This window comes from Balearica regulorum, chromosome 11, assembly GCF_011004875.1.
Source record: "Balearica regulorum gibbericeps isolate bBalReg1 chromosome 11, bBalReg1.pri, whole genome shotgun sequence".
NCBI classification, from domain to species: Eukaryota; Metazoa; Chordata; class Aves; order Gruiformes; family Gruidae; genus Balearica; species Balearica regulorum.
This window is the reverse complement of record NC_046194.1, coordinates 2,388,122-2,406,921: the sequence shown is the minus strand read 5'-3', so window position 1 is coordinate 2,406,921 and position 18,800 is coordinate 2,388,122. Positions and strand designations below refer to the sequence as shown.

Genomic DNA, 18,800 nt, shown 5'->3' with positions numbered 1-18,800 from the left:
TCTTTCTGACACTGAGACCCTTGGCGTGCCCATGGGGGACCAGCTCCACTCCTCTCGCGCCCTCTCGGCAGTGCTGCTTGGGAAACGAGCCCTCCTCAGCCCTGTAACTCTGCGTGAATAAACACGCTCTGTCCCTTCCTGGCCACTTACTCACCCTCCTGCATTTAGCTATCATCTTCGCTGGAAGTGATCCCAGCTACTGCAATGTGTCTGCACGTAGGTGCTTCTGGCCAACCCTCCCATCACCTTTGCTCATCCCATACCTACACACATACTGACCTTCTCCCAGCCTGTCCCTGGGCAGCCCAGCACATCGACTCTTTTTCCATAGTTTTGAACTGGGATGACATATCCATCTCGCCATCATTTGGTTGCTTCGCAGGCAACGATTGCTGCAATGAGATGACCTCTTTGTATTGAATATAAAATGGTTGATTAAATACAAAGTGCAATATATCCATCACCTAATCAATCTTCAATAAGTGTCATTTCAATCAGTTGCTGTTTAACTAACATGTAACACTGGTTAAACCTGTCTGAAGTGACAAGGAAAATCAGTTGCCGCCTATTCTTGTGATCTGTATCTCAAAGCTGAACACAACGATGGGGGAGCTTTGGCAATGCTTGCAGAAGCTGGGTGAAGACAAGAGTTTGCACACCAGAAGTGAGGACTTTTTTTTGCAGACTGCACTGCAATTGCATAAAATTAAAATGCAAAGTGGGCACTCTTGTATTTTTTAAAAAAAGGGATTAATGCACACTTCCACATTTACGTGTGTCCTTTTCAGTCAGCTGTATTTGGCATTGCTGTATTTATGCTAATGCATATTCGCAGGTTAGCGCTGTTTGCCATTTGGAAAGTGTCCTCAGCAATTCTCGGTCCCATTGGCAGAAAAACCCCTGCGTGGCTGAGGCAGAGCAGTGCTGGTGCCCAGCCTTGGCTCCTCATGGGCTGTTACGTGCCCAGCCAAACATTTTCCAAATTCTTAGGCTGTGGAACAGGAATTGAGTTTGCAAGGTCAAAACGTCTCTCCATGCAACGAGCTTTCCCTTCTCCTTGGCGTGCTCCCACGCACATGCTCATCACCATGAGGGTCTGAAAAATTCCTGGACATGATGGACAATGAGAACGTGCCTGGGGCACCGGCAGCTGCTCCAGCAGCACCTGGTGGGAGCACCCAGCCTTGCTGGGGACGGCTAATGCACGTGACGGGGCTACAGCCCCCTTATGTTTCCTTCTGTTCAACTTTATTATTATTATTTTTTTTTTAATTAGACATCAATCCCATCGCGTCCAGTCAGCCCAGGAGGTGCTGGCACCGCATGCCAATGGGCTGGGGGGGCTACCAGAGGAGCAAACTCCATCAGTCCCCCTCAGCCTTTTGCAACCCCCTTCCTTCTCTATTTCCCCATTGCTCGGGGAAAAAATGAGATAAAATTAAGATTTTTATAATAGGAATGTTTTTTCATAAGAATTTTTAGTCTTACAGACTAAATTAATAGATAAAATAGTTCCTTTACTCTTCAGAAAAAAACATCTTTATTAAATATAAGATTCTGACCCATTCCAGTTTCAAAGTGTAAATTAGCTTTCTGGTTTCCTTTTGTGCAAGCATTTTGTTCATATAGATTTTATACAATGCAATAGACAGCCTCGTTAATAGACAGGACACACATATACTAGAAGAAAAGAAAGGGAAAAAAAAGAGAAGAAATGGCAAGAAAGCCACCAATAAATCATTCCAGCCCCCCTCCCTTCCTCTGCAGTTAGAAAGGGCTGGGGATTTTCTGATGAACTAATCAGAAAATGTTGGCTTTAAAAGCCAAATAATTTTTGAGGAATGGGCTAGGGTGAGTGAATGCCTCTTGAAAAATTTTAGGAAAGGCATTTCTTAATTATGAATGTTTCATTTCAACATTTTCAAAGAAAAAGTTCCGTCCTGGAGGTCAAAACACCTTTTTATATCCATCAAATAGATGAAAGCAATTATTAAATACCTATGTCAATGTCAAATTTTTAATAAAATATTTTTTAAAATTATGATCAACTAATCCGTATTTTTTCATCTTATTGTTCCCTGGGCTGCTTTACGATGTTGCCTTTGCACCTGAGCTCTGTGTGGAAATGTCGCCCCTCCGGGAAACATGTAGAGTGCTGGGGGTCAGACGGCAGAGCTGGGGCGGCAATATGGGCATCCAGCAGTTGTTTTTTGGGAAGCCATGAACAAAGCACAGTGAGGCCACAAGGATGGTCCAGTATCTGCCCAGCCTGAGCTCCGCAACCCTTTGTGGGTTTGCAACATATTGCAGGGCAGGGGAGGACAAACCAGGAATAAAAGTCCTTTTATTATACAAAAATACTGCAGGATAAATCCTGAAATCAATAGTAGATTTGCGATTTCCCTACCATAATGGGATTTCACTCTCCACCTCTCAGCCCCACCAAGGGCTTAAGGAGGTCTGGTTTCACTCTTCCAGCAGAGATGTTCTTTAATTTAGAGAAGGAAAGAAACTATTTCCCAGCCAGGAGCAGCAAGCCCTGGTACCGACCACTTGCCCCACTGGCCCCGGGTCCCGCAGATGCTCTGCCCGGTCCACCCCACCCCTCAGCACGAGGTCCGAGAGGCACCTCCAGAAGGTGATGCAGCTCTTGGCTGGCCTGAATGACCGTTAGGACCACGCTTGTTTCCTCCTACAAAGCAAGTCTCCACCCGTCAAACAGGCTACCTTATGCACCGGTGCTGGGCAGACCAGGAGCTCCTCTGCCAGCCTGAAGGCAGGTCTTCGTCTGGGGAAGCCCCAGAGGGGAGCAATCATCCCAGACTAGTCTACAGCCTCCTCATCACTAGCTGGTGCCTGAATTAATATAACACCCCTGGAGCACTATAGCAACAGGCTTAGGATACCCATCCTAAAAAAAAACACACACACAAAAAATAATGTCCTGCCACACTTTCTAAGCCTATAGAAACTGGTAACGATGTTAATTGTCCTTTGTAGCTTGCATTGGGATCTCTGGAGTGCCACACCAAGGCGAGGTAGGTGTTATTAACTGAGCATCACCCATGATCCGTGCAATAGTCCTATGCAAATAGCACTTAATTACCCAGGATAACGGCCCTGCCAGTGGGCCCTTACCTCTTCTGGTCCCAGCACGGAGCTGCCTGCATCCAGAGAGACCCAGTGAGGGTGCCACCACACACAGCACTAGGACCTAGGTGTAAGGAAAGGGAAGTCACATCCTGGGTGTTTTAGTGACCTTTATTTCCTAATTGACCTTGATGATTTTTTGCCCTTAAACTTTTAAACTGGAATTGTGAGTCTCCAAAACATACGTACTCTAGCAAGGAGCTGGGGCTAGTCAGCTTGGATTTTTCCCAGAATCAGAGTTATCATTATTTTTTTGTGTTTTGATCCATGCTTGCAGAAAAAATTATACATTGTGTAGATAGATCAACATATTTTCACACTCTCATGCTGAAAGCAGGGATTTTTTCCTATTTTATAAAGAGACGTGATTTCGGGTCTGCTTTCAGTGACTTCCCCGATTCCCTTTGGAGATCTGCCTATCTCTCTGTGCATTGAAGCTTACCCTGATGATCTGCCCTGCTCTGAAAGATGTCCCACGTCATGTTTCCCAAGGTAGATGGGGCAAATAGCTCTTGTGGGTCTCTGCCTTTACTCTTGCTTCCACGAACCTCAGAACAAGAAGAAACGGAGGAGAGCAAAGCCATCCAGCCCTCGAAAAGTGCTACTCAAGCGTTGCCAACTTTGCTTTGGAAATGGCACCAACATCCCCGGATAGTTTTGCCAAGAGCAGCCCCCCCAGCATGAGCTGCGCGGGAAGGGAGAGGAATAGATATCCATATTGACGTTTGCCCCTTTAATTCTGCATTAAAGTTATAATCGCTCGTTCATCTCCATCACATGCTCCTTTTTCATCTCTACCGTCAACATGTCTCTTGGAAGGAGCACATAAGCCTGTATGTTGAAAGATCCTGAATGTTTCTTCTGAGGTTGAATACCCCCGGCACTTGATATCAGGAGAGAAAAAAAGCTCAATTTGCCTCACCTCCTTCTTAAGTGTTGCCAGCACTTTCCAGGACTAAGCCATTATAATCTCCTTAAGCAATTGTGAAATAAAATAAATGCAAGTGTGATTTTCTGGTCAAAATAAAAATTAAAAAAAAAGTCCGCGTGCTGAACACTGATACTTTTTGGAGTTGCGAGGGCAAGGGAGATTTACAGCCTGATTGGTGAATGCGGCTGCTTGATCTACGCACCCAGACTTTTCTGATGTAGTTTTTGAGCTCACACTTTGCCATTGAGCTACTCCCCATCATTAGCAACTTTTGCCTGTTTTAACCTTAACTTTCAAAAGACTCCTGTACACTTCCAGAGTAAGCACAGAGCAATAACTCTCTCAACTACTCAAGGAATCAAACTGATGCAATTTATTTCCCCAGAACCATGCAATATTCAATGATACACTGAATCTGTGTTTTTAACACTTTTTAAAGGACTAAAACCCTGCAAAGAATTAATTAGGCATGCTCTGAAGCCTGAGCATTTAACAGTTTTTTCACTCAGTTGTAGAATTTTAAGACCACCAACACTGGATACTGGCAAAGATTATCAAAGGTATTCTGGGCTGAAATACATACTGGTCAGAGGGCTTGGCCACTAAGCAACTGGAAAATACTTCATGAAAGCTTTAGCTGTGCTATTATATTTTGTAAAGAAACTTTAAGAAAAAATCCATAGCATCTAGAAGGTTAAATTTGGGGCAGAGTGACTCATTGGGAAAGTATGTACCGCGCAGAATATTGTCTTCTCTGCAGATCAAGCAAATTGTTAATACAGCAGAGAGGTATTTACGGTCCCAGCACTGCAAAGCAGGGTTGAAGGGGATTAACGGGCTGGGGTCTGCGCAGGATCAGGCCAGTGCATGTGCACAGGCACGCGGGGATGGCTGGAGCCGGGAGCATGGCAGGAACCTGCCGCAGCCTCCGCTCTGCCACGCGTGCCCAGCCGCACGCCTGGAGCCGAGCAGCATCTGGAATTGCTAGAAGCTGGGAGATCCTGCCATCATAATGTCTCGTTGGGCTAAAGTGAGATGAAAATGTACAATTTCGAAAAAATGCAAGCAAAATGTTTGGGTGGGGTTTTTTTTGTTTTTGGGTTTTTTTTCTTTTTTCCATACCTGATAAAATTTCAGTTCCGTTTTCTCAAAGTGCCCTGATTTTTCCAATCATCATTTCTGCTGCCTACTACAAGATTATAAAGGAATCTACGTGTGCCAAAACCAGTCACCACTTGATAAGGTCCTTGGTAACCCATAGCAATATTGCAGAGAACTCATTTTACATGATGGGAAACTCAAATGCAAAAAGATCATTATTTAAGTACCCAATACCCAGAAGCATGATGGATGACGTACAAGACAAAGACAGTACAGGCATCCAGATATTTAGGACAAAAGCAAGACAGTTCAGAAGCCAAAAGGAAAAAAAAAAGTAAAAAAACAAAACAAAAACCACAAACCCCAAAACAAAACCAAAAAACCTCCTACAAGCAAGAATCAGCCAAGGGATTCACAAAGTTGCTATCCTTGATTTAAAAAAAAAAAACTTGATTAAAAACTCCTTGGCAAGCAACTTGATTTATTTTCCTTTTTGCTCTCCAGCTACAGAATAAAAAGGACCCATCTTAGTAAATCTTTCTATAGCTATTTACTGTGCAGAACTTAAGGAGAAATTTTAAACACTGTGGACATTAAACTGCAGGTAAACAGCGAATATTTCAACCCCAGATAGCCAAGGACCTTCAGATTCAGCAATTATTTTTTTTTCCCCCCCTCCCTTGTTACGCCCATAAAGAAACCATTTTTCTCACTCCTTACAATCGCTTGCCTTGCTCGTGATGTTGTGATCACTGGCCAAGGGTTGCACGGGGCAGAGCTGAATGCGCCGCTGTTCAAAGCGGATCTGCCGAGCTCGCTGTGCCGGACTGATGACACCCCCCGCATGTCACCGGCTACCGCTGACATCACCGTGAGCATTTTGCGGATGAAGGAGGTAATAACCCGTAGAAGATCTCATAAGACAGCACATTTAATTGAGATAGAAACGTGGAACACGAGTATCACATCCTCAAAGATGGGCAGTTTTCTAAACAAAGCGTAGACAAATCCACGTAACTCCCATGCGAGACAGATTAAACTAAGAAACAAGCCAAAATTTTAATAAAGTAGCTGAAGACAACAATGGACTCATACTAAAAATCAGTAAATATGCACATTTATGTATATACACACACACAGAATACACATCTAAGGCTAAAAGGTCCAATTTTCATTTGCAGTGAGGTGAACTTCCAGTGGCCTTCAAGTCAAAATGAAATACATCAGCTTATGTCACGACATCATAAAGGCGTTTGTTCAGATGAAAACGAGACCTCCGTGTCATTGTAAATACACACAATGTGGTGTCTTTAGTTTAAAACAAAGGTCCCGGTGTACCAGGCAGTGGTCTCCTAATGGAGTATTTCTGCACACAGCAGACTGGCTCTGGAAGTCCAAAAATACCACGGAGGGGAGTATGCGAATTCCTACAATTTCCTTTATTTTCAGTTCAGAAAGAGTCTCTTTGGCCGCTCTTTAAGATTAAATGCTCTTGGGTCCTTCAGTGCAGGGGAAGGGTTAGAGAAAGAAAAATGTGGATGTTTGCAACACTAAAACTTAGCCTATTGGGTTCAGCTAAGGACAAGAATTCAAAGGCTTGAACGCCCACCTGGAGTTTCAAAGAGAATTACCCAAATGTGGAGATTCCTCAGGTGCTGTCCCTGGAGCATGTCTGCATCTGCTCTGCAAAGGGGATGGCACCTCTCCCGGCAGAAGCGCTCCACAGCGGCGAGGTTTTGGGTCCCTTTCTCCACTGCATCTTCTAAGGAGACGCATTCGAGCCTCGGCCCGCGGCCACGGCAGCGGAGATCTTTCTGCCTTTGCTTGCTGCGAACCACCAGCCACAGCACGAGGCTGGCCCATCTGTTTAAGGGCTGGCACGCTCTTCTCCTGCTATCGTCACTGGATTTAGAGCTTCCCCGTTTTATTTTTTGAGGTGAACCATTTCTTAAATAAATTTTAAAAACTCGGTAAGTGTATTTTCCTCTTTTAACGCAGCTGTAATAAGTTTTCATTAAAAGAACTGTGTCTAGGTGTGGGGCAGTACCTCTGGCAAGACACAACGCCTTAGTTAACTCTGTGGTTTAACTCTGGGCTTCACATGATTAGTGTTTGTAGTCAGGACCCATCAGTTCCTGAGGAGCAGAAGAGATCTTTCGCTGTTTCTGCTGTCTTTCCTGGTGGCATGCTCCATTGCCTAATAAAACCTTCCTTGAGATTCTAAAGTTTTTCCTAACATATAATCTAAATGCTCCCCGCTGTTTAGTCTGTCCCCTGCTGACTAATGAGAAGATCTGATATCTCACCTTATTAAAACATCCTTTCTTGCACTTGCAGACAGTTTCAGCAATTTTCCCAGGCTGATCAGACCAATTTTCCTGAGCTCCTCTCCCAGACATTACCTCGTGCTGCTAGTGCTCAGCTGCGCGTCTTTTCCCTTGGTCCCCTTTAAAAACCCCGCCTCGTGCAATGAGAGCACGTGTTTTGTAGACCACTCAGGATATTCTGCCCTGTTCACGCTGTCCTTTTCGATATTCGTCTTATTTACATTATCTACACGGATAGCAGCCACCCATGAAACGGTCGGACCCATCATGTGAAGCATGACGCAGCATCGCTCGTGCTTTTACATCTCCAAAGTCAGCTCTTGCTCCGTGTCTTTCTTCTCACCCCAGGCCGTCCCACTGGGCTGTGGCGGTGGGATGACACACACCGACTTCGACCGGTTCCGTTTCACTTCCCGAACTTTTTCTGCATCCCCCACTGCAGGAAGAGAAAAAACACCAACTTGTATGAGAGATGTTCTCCTCTGCGGGTCGACAGGAATGAAGAAATACCAAAAGCTGGTGAAGTGACAATTTGCTCATTGGGGATGAGATATTCCACTGCAGGGATCACTTTTTAATTATAAAACAGAAGACAAGGATCAGTGTTTGGATTTAAAAAAAAAAAAAAAGCACGCAATTTAAACCCTTGTACTTTGAAATATGTTACGTGTCTGGATCAATATAATAAACCCCACCCAGAAACACTACTGCTTATCACTTTGCTCTGCTCATGTTTTTCTTCAGGAAGAACATAGTTTAAGCATTTATTTATAATAAACTGTGGATTGAAATAGCTACATCCCTGGCAGATGTCCGCGCTACGAACTCACGAACGCCACCCAGTTGTGTTCCTTCCATCTGCTCTCGCAAACCTGCAGTAAGGCACCTCTGTGCGGAGAAAGGGCCAGCTATCCTGCGGCTCTTTAATTAGCAAGCTTTTAGTTCGTTGTTTAAAGAGAATTACAAAAGAAGAAAATACTAGAAATAGAAGGACAGAAGGATTCCCCAGCTTACCGGTGAAGGAGCGGCACAGCTTGGGCTGTGTGCTGGAGTCGCCCTGCGCTGAGTAGGAGTCATCCTTCTGTGATTAAGGAAGAAAAGTACTTTAATGCATTTATGAAGATTGCTAGCGAGTCTGTTAATGACACTCCTGCTTCATAAACAAGCCATTTGTAATCCCCAAGGACTCTGTTTCCATTTGTTTTACTTTGGCCAAGAAAAACAAAAAGAGCTATTGCTAAAAATAGACCAAATAGATGGTAGGAAATATTTACAGACACCGATTTGTTTCGAGTTGGTGGAAGAGGTCTGAGCTCTCCAGGAGCGATTCAGCAGACAGGATGGGGCAGGCGAGCCCCGGGACATCGACATTTCTCACCTTGGCTGTTCCCCACCTTGGCTGCAGGCCAAGGAGGCAGGTAACGAGCTTGCACTAACGAGCTCCCTGTCCTTTCATGCCAGTGCTAATTTCCACCCTTCAGGAGAAAAAAAAATTTAAAATAATAATAATAAAAAAAAATCAGGTAGCACAATGCTGCCTGAATTGTTCAGTGCTTCTGTAAACTGGGAATAAGTCTCTTACACAGCTGTGATTTGGCACCTCGGTCCAGAAATCCAGACTGCCAAAATAACTCTGGACACCTCCCAGCCTGGTTTTCTGTTTTGTTTCGGTTCATTCTCCTCCCTCCCCTAACGAGGACCGATGCCTTCCATCCCTTGTTCGCACTTTTATTGACCATTTTAATAACAATGCCTTCCCAGCTCCAGCAGCATCGCCCGACTCCCTGGAAAGCCATTCCCAGGGGCATTTAACGATTCTCAGAGCATGCTCCATGAAAGGGCTCCGACATAATTACCAAAGGCAGTATGTCATTTACGCACATGGCTTACAGGCAGCTCCAAATAAGCTCCTTCTGGGGGAGCGTACTCGCGTTTTGGCAGCAGAAAAGAGGACGAAGTTGCCTGGCTACAGGTGCAAGGATTTTCTGGGTGCTCGCTGGTAAATAAAAGCTATCCCGGGTCTCAGAAACCGCCCTGCCAGGGCGCTCTGCGTTGGATCCTTGCCTAAAATAAGGCAAGCCTAAAATCAGGAGAGAGTTCAGAGCCAGCGCGATGCACAGCTCCAGGAAGCAGCAGCCTTCAGCAGGAATTTTGTCCTTAGGCAGAGGAAGGCGAACTTTCTGCTGGAAATAGATAGTCTTGGAGTTAATCCTCTGGGCTACGATTCAGATCTGAAGTTACCTCGTAGTCTTGCCAAGATTTTTCTGCCTGGTGTAAATCATTTAACCTGCGCTGTTGGCTCGGGAGGGATAAGGATTGTTCTTTTCTTACTTCTTTTCTCTGCCTTCCCTATTCAGTCTCCAACTTCTCCTTGGCAACCTAAGAGTCATCTCTCACTACTGTGACAGCAGAGGTAGACACCTAAAGTGCAGTAGACCCCTAGGGCACCCAAAAGCCACCCAGGTTGGAGGGAAGAGGTGATTCATCCTGGCCGAAGCCAGCTGTTGGCCACGGACTGCTGCCTGTCCTGGCAAGGGCATCGTTTTCTCTGCGCTGACTGTGGAAGGAGATGGATTGTCCGTCAGGCAAGATGAACTTCACTCTTGGCTCTTCCCTGGCCTGGTGGAGCCACGGACCTATGGAAAGATGCTCTTCCTCCAAACATCCCTTATTTTGTGCTGACTGACACAGGGGGGAAAGACCAACCAGCACCTAATAAACTATGAGATTAAGCTAACTGAGCTATGACAGCTTCATATTTTAGTAGCAAAGGACTAAGCAACTTCACTAAAAGAGAAAAATATACACACAGACAGCCAGAGAGCCAAAAAAGCAGTGGTTCTATACTGAACCAAAGGGATTTTTTAATTATTCCCTCAGCTGATAGCACCTAACTGATTGAATGTATCACCAAAGCTCTTCTCAAGTAGATTGGCAATGGAAGACGGTGCAGACGTTTCCCCAGCACCGGAGGGTTTCCAGCGGCTCTTTGCTTGAAGTTTTTTACGGTTCCTGGATTTCCAGTTGGGTTTGCAAACACAGTTGTAATGCTTCCATCTCGTGGTGAAATGCAGAATAGAAAAACGTGTGGCATGAGAGCGTCTGCTCTTTCTTGCTGACTCAAAACCTGGAAGGCCAAACCCTTCCCTTCAGGACTACAAAAGATGGAGTATCTGACAATTAGAAAAATTTCAAACACTAACTAGCTATATTTTTCATTTGTCTCTCTTTTAAACAGGAAAATGACATTTGCTTGTTAACGTGTCAGGAAACCAAATCTGAGTGGCTTAATTTTTTTTCCCCAAAAATTTAAAATATTGAGCTGCTTTTAATGGGCTGAAATTTACTTTTTAGCACAGTGTTCCTTCTTTCTGCTGACAAATTCTGCAATCTGTCCTCCTACAGTGTGAAGTAACAGCATTCACCCACCCTCCCACCTCATCTTAATATTCCATGGCTCTTGTAGAACATTATCCCATCACTTTTGGGTATCGCCTTATTTCTATTCGCAGTAAAATGAGGCAGCTATTCTAAAACATTGACAGAGAAGCTGCTGATCACACAAAACACGCCTGATTTTTCCTTTCAGGTGCAGAGGGATGCTTCTTGGGCTTAGAGTCACCCTTACAGATGTCACTGGAATCAGGTCCCAGGATTTACATCTGTTGCGCTTAGACTGGCACAAAGCACAAGGAGCTGCTGTAAAGATTAGCACCAACAAAGGACACCAACCAGACAGCAGTATTCAGCATCAAACTGGCGCTTTGCACGACCCATAGAAGCATTCTCCACCCTCACAGGGCATGAGCCACCATCCGTGAGTCTGTACGGAGTAAATTCTATTGCTTCTGCAATTTCCCCCAAAAATATTCTGGACTCTGAAGGGCCAGCTGTAAGCATTGGAAGTAAGAGGAGAAACGGTCTTCCCGAAGGTGCCGAATTCCCTGCCAAATGCATCGCGGTACCTAACGGAAACAGTAGAGAAGGGGAAAGCAGGAGCACAAGGGTTAACAATCAAATGTCCTTAAAGTATGTAACGTCGTGCTCAAAATCAGCCCTACTCTGATGTTGTTCTTTTGAAGTTTAATTATACCAAATGTTCTACAGGAACATGCCATGTTCTTGCCTATCTATTTTGAATTGTAAGTACCAATCAGCATGTAAATGATCAAATTAAATCTTTTAAGTTGTTTGCAAGAGCCGGAACACCTTTCTGTGAATGAAGGGCTGAGCAGCAGCGGCATTTGGTGCGTCAGTGCCGTTCTCGGTGGGCTCTGCAATGATTGGCATTTGAACAAAGAAATCAGAGTGGAAGAAAGCCTGCGGCAGCCACGAGTTCTTGTGCTGTCGTGGAAATTTACTATCTAAATAAAGATAGATAAATCATTTCTTTTTAAAAGGTCATTCCCTTCTCCTTAGTGATGGAGCCTTGCTGCTCAGATTAGAGCCTACAGTTTGCATTTGGACAGTGCTGTAGCTCAAGCCGTCAAAACCAAAGGTTTGGAGAAGCGGGTGAAATTTAGGGATGGCTCAGGAATTACAGCTGCAGACCTGAAGGTTTGGGAGCAAAATACAGGGGGGCTTAATTGCTTTTCTGCTAGAGTAAGAGTTACAGAGGATGGGAGGAACTGCAAAGACCAAGCCCGTTCCTCGTGCACCATTCCTGGACCACTTTGTTTTTCCACGGGGAAATGCTGGCCCAGCTTATCTCACTGATTTTGAAATAAAAGTCAGCAAAAAGGCTTCGCCAGCCACAGACATTGTATTCACCTTGCTTCTCCTCTAATTCAGAGCATGAACCAACGTGGAGCTGTGCCAGCAGTAAATTTGGACTCAAAGCGATTCTCCCAGGAATCCGGTATGCAACGCTTCCCTCTATTTTACTTTATTTATGTCTGCCCAGAACCGTAGCTGCTTTTACAAACAAAACACCCTCACCTGCAGAATAAATAGGAAAGCTCACAATAATGCTTCTGTCCTTTCAAAGAGTTGGGGGGGGGGGGAAAACACCAAATAGTTTCAAATATTTACAGTCCATCTGGCCTGCTGACAATGGGTGTACCAAATTCCTGCCTTCGACGAAATCTCCCAGAAAAAGAAAACATGGGAAAAACAGACCTCTGAATCTACAGACTGAAGCCCAATTAATAACATTTGCTCAGCAAATAACTTTCCTAGCATGGACGGAAGCCTATGTTCACAAAGCACTGAATGGCGCTGCGTGCAAGATGGCTCGTTTGTTTGTCAGGAATTGGGTTGGGGTTTTTTTCCTCGGTATTTCATACTCATTGGAATGCAATTTAGGATGGAGAGACACTTCTATTTTTTTAAGGCAACAGGATTTGTCTTTAAAAGGAAATACCGCCAGCAGCAAAGAGTGCTCTTGCTAGTTCTTGTTACACCTGCGCGGGGAAGCAGCCCGTGCACGGTCTCTGCAGGTCCAAGCCTTCCCTGCTCCCTCTTACCTCCTTCCTGGAGCTGACCGCGTCGCCTCCGCTCACTTCCACCCGCAGGCTCTTATGCCGGAGGATGAGGATCTCCTTGGCATGCTCCACAGGCTCCGTCTCTCCGGGAAGGGTGTGCCTGTTGTACGCTGGGCCCTGCATGGTACACCGGACAGACCGTTGTTGGAGGTGGGACCGACCCTCCCTCCACAGCAGCATCCCTTCAGTAGTGCCTGCATCTTCCAGGGTCCTTCACCCCCCTGCACGCATCCTGCCTACTTATGGGGATAAACTGACCCCCCCAAGAACGAGAGGTGGGGATGGAGGGAAAAGACCCAAGGAGAGAAAACAGGGCTCCAAGCTCTGCTTCTTTATGCAAATTTGCCCTAGCGATCACTGACTAACAAGACTGAGATGCAGACTAGTCCAGGCGAAACATCAACCATGTGGAACTGTTCTGTTCTAGGTGTCTTCAGCCAGAGCTGCCTCAGTGCCTCTGCCCAGCCCTGCAATATTTTGTATCAGCTCCACCGTCGTATATGAATTGTGCAAGAGCATCAACGGAATAATAAATCCTGCTTCAAAAGGTGTGAACTAACCACAGTTAAATCTCCCCCTAACATCAGCAGAAGGTGAGATAACTCTGTCGCTACAAGGGGTGAGGCTGGGTTTAGACAGGTGTAAGTGCAAACAGGAGGCATACCTTCATCTTCATCCCGTTTACCACTCCTATAGGTTTCCTCCCAGCCTTATCTAGTTGCTTCTCTCGACTCAGCAAAGGGACAGGAGGGGGTGGTTGATCCCTCTGTACTCAGCTGCCCACACCAGCCGCATCCCCAAGGACTCAGTATTTCGTGCGTAATCCGTAAAACAAAGGCTTAGGTGGATTTTAAGGATAAGGCTCCCTGTATCACCATGTGAACAGCAATTACAATGCACAGTCCTAGGTGCTGTGTAAAACCTCAGACAGATTATTCATGAGTTATTCTGTAAACAGCAAGTGGTTTCCATGCCATTTACCAGTTGTACCAGTTTCATGGCAAAACTGCCGAGCGGCTTTAAAACCCCTGCAGATTAATTCTCGCTTGCAGCTCACTGATTGTGCTCTCTTCTGTGGGGAAAAAAATGCAAGGTGAGGATAACCCCATCCCTGCTCTGCCCTGCTGTAGGTAACCAGGAGCTGTTGCAGCTGCTGGATCTGCTAACCTGATGCCTGAAGATCCATGTGTTCCTCCTTTCTGGTTCTGGGTACGGATGCCTAAAATACTTCACAAAATTATAGGCTGACTGGGTGAACCTTTCAAAAGCTGTCATGCTGCAAACAGAAATGTGCCACTGACTTGGAAACTGGATCTGGCTTCACACAGCCAACTATTCTCTGCTCACAAAGAGACATCATTAGTAATTATGTAAATATTCATAACATCTGCTCAGGCTGTTAGGATAACTGAGATAACTTTTGTTATTGGACACCTAAAATACAGATTGAGGGAAGAGTTATACCGTTCTCCTTATTCGGTACAGGTTCCTTGCCAATATTTCCTGTATATTTTCCAGGACATCCGGATTCAGAGTATCTTCCAATTTTTTGTCTGTTATGACAGTCCTGTCGTTGTTGCTGCAAAGAAAACCAGAACGCCTTATTTTGGAAGACGCACAGCAGCGCAACCGGCGCATCCCCAAAGCCCCGTGTTCACAGCAGCCCTTTTGGATCCCACCACCAGCAGACATGACCAACAGCTGATCCTTGCAGATGGAGCTCACTGCAGAAGGGGCATCTGTAATTTGCATCAAAGCTGTGCCCTCCGTGTGCTCCCTGGGAGATAAAAGAGCTGTGGCAGAGCAGAACCGTCTGTGAGAGACGAGATGGCCATTCCGACACACAAATAGTTGATGTCCCAGCCAACGCTCATTCTCACTGTCGGTTCCTTCAGTGCATGTAATGGTGCAAAGCCATCAAAAAACGGTGCGAGAGCCTCTTCCTCAGAGCACCATTTCCGCGTAACTTGGGGGGGGGGGTGTGTGTGTACAGGTGAGCCTCCATGTACAAGATCAGAAACCGTGTTCATCAGTGCCAGTAGATTGCTCATCCACCCGATCACCCACCTACTAGTCTTTAAACAGTGTTTACTTTCCATTTGTCCAAGCTATGTTGTCCTTCCCATGGGACAACCCAGCAGGGAAGAGCAGAGGAGACAGAGAAGTCTGCAAAACCTTTTCATAACTGTTCCCTCCAACGGGAGGGTCGGGAGGAGTGACGGAAAGGGGACGACAGCAGGGGAGCACTTACAGCAAGGATGGGTGAGACGGGGCATGACCCAGCTGCCCTGCTTCTGCCAGCTCAATGGCATGTTTCCGCTCCAGCTTTTCATAGAGAAGCACGATACTTGATTTTGGCTGGTCATATTCTCGAAGCAGGATCTTCTGCAGGTATTTGCTGTTGAAATATTCTAATCTGTTTGAGAACAAAACAAGACGGGCTTAGCCTCCTCCCACAACTCCCCAGCACCAAAATGGACCTAGCAAGCCGGCAGCTTCACAGTCCATGACTGCCCCATATTCCTTTATATTCCATTAACTTCTTTCTGGAAATCAATGCTCCAAGAGGTCAGTCCCTAATTATTTCTGCACTACAGTACATGAGTTAAGATATTAAAACTTTTACCAAATACAATAAAAACTCCCCAAAGCACCAGATTTATCATGAACTCTTCTGTAAGTGCTACAAGTGCACGCAGTAGCCCCAAGGCATGCAACGGATTTAAACACTTCCAGATTCCCTCTCGAGCCATTTCCTCTCACTTTCTGCTCAAATACAGCACAACACTTGGGAAAGATGGAGCACCGCGGTATCAAATACCGACGCTCAAGTTCGGCTGTTGTTAGCTGTTCACAAACCTGCTCGCAAGGAGCCAGGACACTCCTAGGCAGCGGCGATTCCCAAACCCTCTAGTGGCACTTCCAAGCACTGACATTCCTAAGAAAATCCCTGCCAGCTGCATTTATCAACTACCATGAAGTTAGCTGCATCTGTGTCTGCGCAGCCAAGGAATTAATATTAGTATATTTTATTTGTATTAAAAAAAAAAAATCCTATGTGTACAATCTACACCGAGCACTTCGCTACAGAGTTCTGTAGACATCGTCTGTAATTTGTCAATCCACAACAAGCAATTGCTCCTCCAAGTGCTGCAAGCTCATATTTTTAATGCTAATTGTGCACACATTGGGTTGGGGTCCTCAGCTCCTGCGTGGCCAGACAGGCAGGAGGGCACGGCCCTTTCATTTCCAGCAGGTCTCTTTGGACAAGAAGGGACAAACACAATAGGAGAGGAGAAAGGAGTCTTTCAGAGTGAAGTACAACATGACCTGCAAGCAGGGAAGCGCCTGAGAACCTGGTCTCACCTCAGACAAGGAAAAGCCGCCCCTTTCTCCCCTGGGTCGTGCCACGAGGATGAACAAGGCTCAGCTGCCCACAGCAGAAATTTAGGGAACAGAAACCAGACTCATTTTTTTCTCTACACATGTACACAGTTGTATTTTGGCAAATCCTTACTTGTCTTTCCAGTAATACTGTCCCCAGTGTCCAGATATATCTTCAATGCCAGCCAGCAAATGATCCAAGAACTAAACAGAAGAGAGGATTTTGCTATACACCGGTTGCATGTGTTGCATACATGATGAACTCAGTCCACAAACATCAAAAGCCAGCAGACAAAACCGGGGGATGCTTTCAGCTCGGTACACAGCTCCAGTAAACAAGAAGAGGGACCATCAGGCTAATTCTGCATCCAAGCATCCACGCGTATCCCCGGGTTCTGGAGTACAATAAGTGGTTTGGCTGCTTGCTTTCGGGTCTGTGCAAGCAAAGAATAACGGCCGAGGGACGTGGGTCTGCTCTTTAGGATACGCGCAGGATGGCTGATGGCTTGCATGTCCTGCATATTGGGCCTTGATAAGCGGGAAATGCTCACATTGAGGTTTTTGAGGACAATTTGTCTCAGGAGATCAGTATCTTCAGGATATAGGTGTAGATAATGTATAAATGATGCTTCGATTTGAATAAATATTGCCTTCCCCCAGACACTTCCCACTGAATGAAATAATTGTCATATCATGTCTTATACAAAAACATTATTATTGTTTAAAATTATATTAAAAATATAGACAGGTTGATTTTTTTGACCTAGAAGTTAAATCTCTGTAATTTCCCAAATTGTTTTCCCTCCTACTGGCATCTCTAAACTGGGAGAGGTCTCTGCTTTACCACGAGTCAACGCCCCTCTACATTCAGGTACTGATGTCCCTGGAGCTTGCTCCAACTCTAATTTAAAAAAAAAAAAATAATTTTTTTTGTGGGGTCAGAGGCAGAAAAAATTCAGAGCAGTTCACTCAGCCCTGCAGTCTGGTACAGGTACGGAGCCCTCACATTTGCTATTAGCAGCTGTACGGTCCGAGGACCGACAAATGACACCCCACTAGTCATCACTCTTGCAAGCAAGAGCATCCCAACTCTCTGGACAGAGAAATAAATTTGAGGAAGAAAGCTGCTCCTGGCTGCTGCGTGCCTGGTTTCCAACTATCTGCGTTGTTACCTTCTCTACTTAATTGGTACACAGCCATTTTCAGCTCACATTTCCTAATAAACACATTTCTAGAGATGATTTACTATTCATACACTAACAAAAGAAGAAAGTATTCTCTGCTCACGATAGGAAAAGCCTCTTCAGCCTATTGAACTGTTCTGTTAACCTCAGACAAAGCCCTGCAATACAACCTAATTGTGAGGATGCCAAACGGTTTTTATAAGTGTCCTCAGACCTAATGTCTTTATTGCCAGCTACCCAAAAAGACGAGAAAAATATTCCTGAAGGAGCCATACCTACAGAAATGTGACAATTAGATTCAGAAACGTTATTTTACGCTGGATGCGGAGTATCACGGCATTAAAAATCCCCAGCCACAGCTCCCTGTCAGGCTGTAAGTCTCTCATCGAAGGAGACCTGGAGCAAAGCCTCTCCAATTCATCCCTCATGCACCGACAGCATTGCGGTGGGATCCAGCAATGCAAAGCCTCGGCTGGCTGTGCAGAGTACCTTGCTTCCTCATGGAGTTGACCTGCTCTCTGCAGAAGCCCTCTAACTAGAAAGGCCAACATTTGGATGGCAAGAGCAAGGTGCACTAAATTCCAGCTTTGGGTTACGGTGACTTCAGTGGTTCCTTCCAACCCAGTGTTTTCCTTACCTTCCTTGTTCTAATTTTTTATTTCTTTTTCCCCTCAAAATCTCCAAACTAATAGTGGTGAAGTGACCAGTGAACACCTGGAAGATCCTAACCGTGAAAGTGACCACGTCTCATTTTCTTTCTTTCACTCTTTTCAGAGAAGCAAAAAAGTTAGTGTTAGGTTCAGGTATAAACTTTTGAGCAAGTGCTTATCTTTTCCTGTCATGTTTGTTCACCACCTAACGCAACACCAGTCTGATTCAGCTGGTGGCTGCTATTCCAATGCAAATAATAACTCATGGTTAGGAAGCTGCGTCGGACTTCAACCTGCAAAGGGACTGACCTGCAGAGGATTCAGGTAAAACTGCAGGTCTGAATTGTCCCTGGAGGCACACCACCTTTCAGAAGGACCACATTGCTGCACGCAAAGCAGATTGGAAAGCTCTGGCTGTGTGTTGATGGAAGCATCACTTACCCGAATATGGATCTGCTCTCCCACTGTGGGAGCACTCTCTCTTTTCCTCTTGACAGCCAACAAGTCAACGAGAGGACGGATGGTCATTCCCTGCGGCATAACCACAAAGACAAAAATCAGCCTTTCTTCACATCAAATGTTCTTAGCGG

The 18,800-nt window shown here is 45.4% G+C and overlaps 1 protein-coding gene across 1 annotated transcript in view; it reads right to left on the bottom strand.

Annotated features, from left to right (window-relative positions):
- Positions 1–6,974: 6,974 nt before the first annotated feature.
- Positions 6,975–18,800, bottom strand: part of LOC104633683 (sodium/hydrogen exchanger 2-like) — a 28,693-nt gene continuing 16,867 nt past the window's right edge. Inside the window, exons 6-12 of the mRNA XM_075762925.1 lie at positions 18,652–18,741; positions 16,510–16,580; positions 15,244–15,408; positions 14,457–14,571; positions 12,975–13,109; positions 8,524–8,590; positions 6,975–7,945 (exon numbers count right to left, since the gene is read on the bottom strand). Of these exons, the coding sequence (XP_075619040.1) occupies positions 7,809–7,945; positions 8,524–8,590; positions 12,975–13,109; positions 14,457–14,571; positions 15,244–15,408; positions 16,510–16,580; positions 18,652–18,741 (780 nt within the window). The 3' untranslated portion in view covers positions 6,975–7,808. The remainder of the gene's footprint in view (positions 7,946–8,523; positions 8,591–12,974; positions 13,110–14,456; positions 14,572–15,243; positions 15,409–16,509; positions 16,581–18,651; positions 18,742–18,800) is intronic.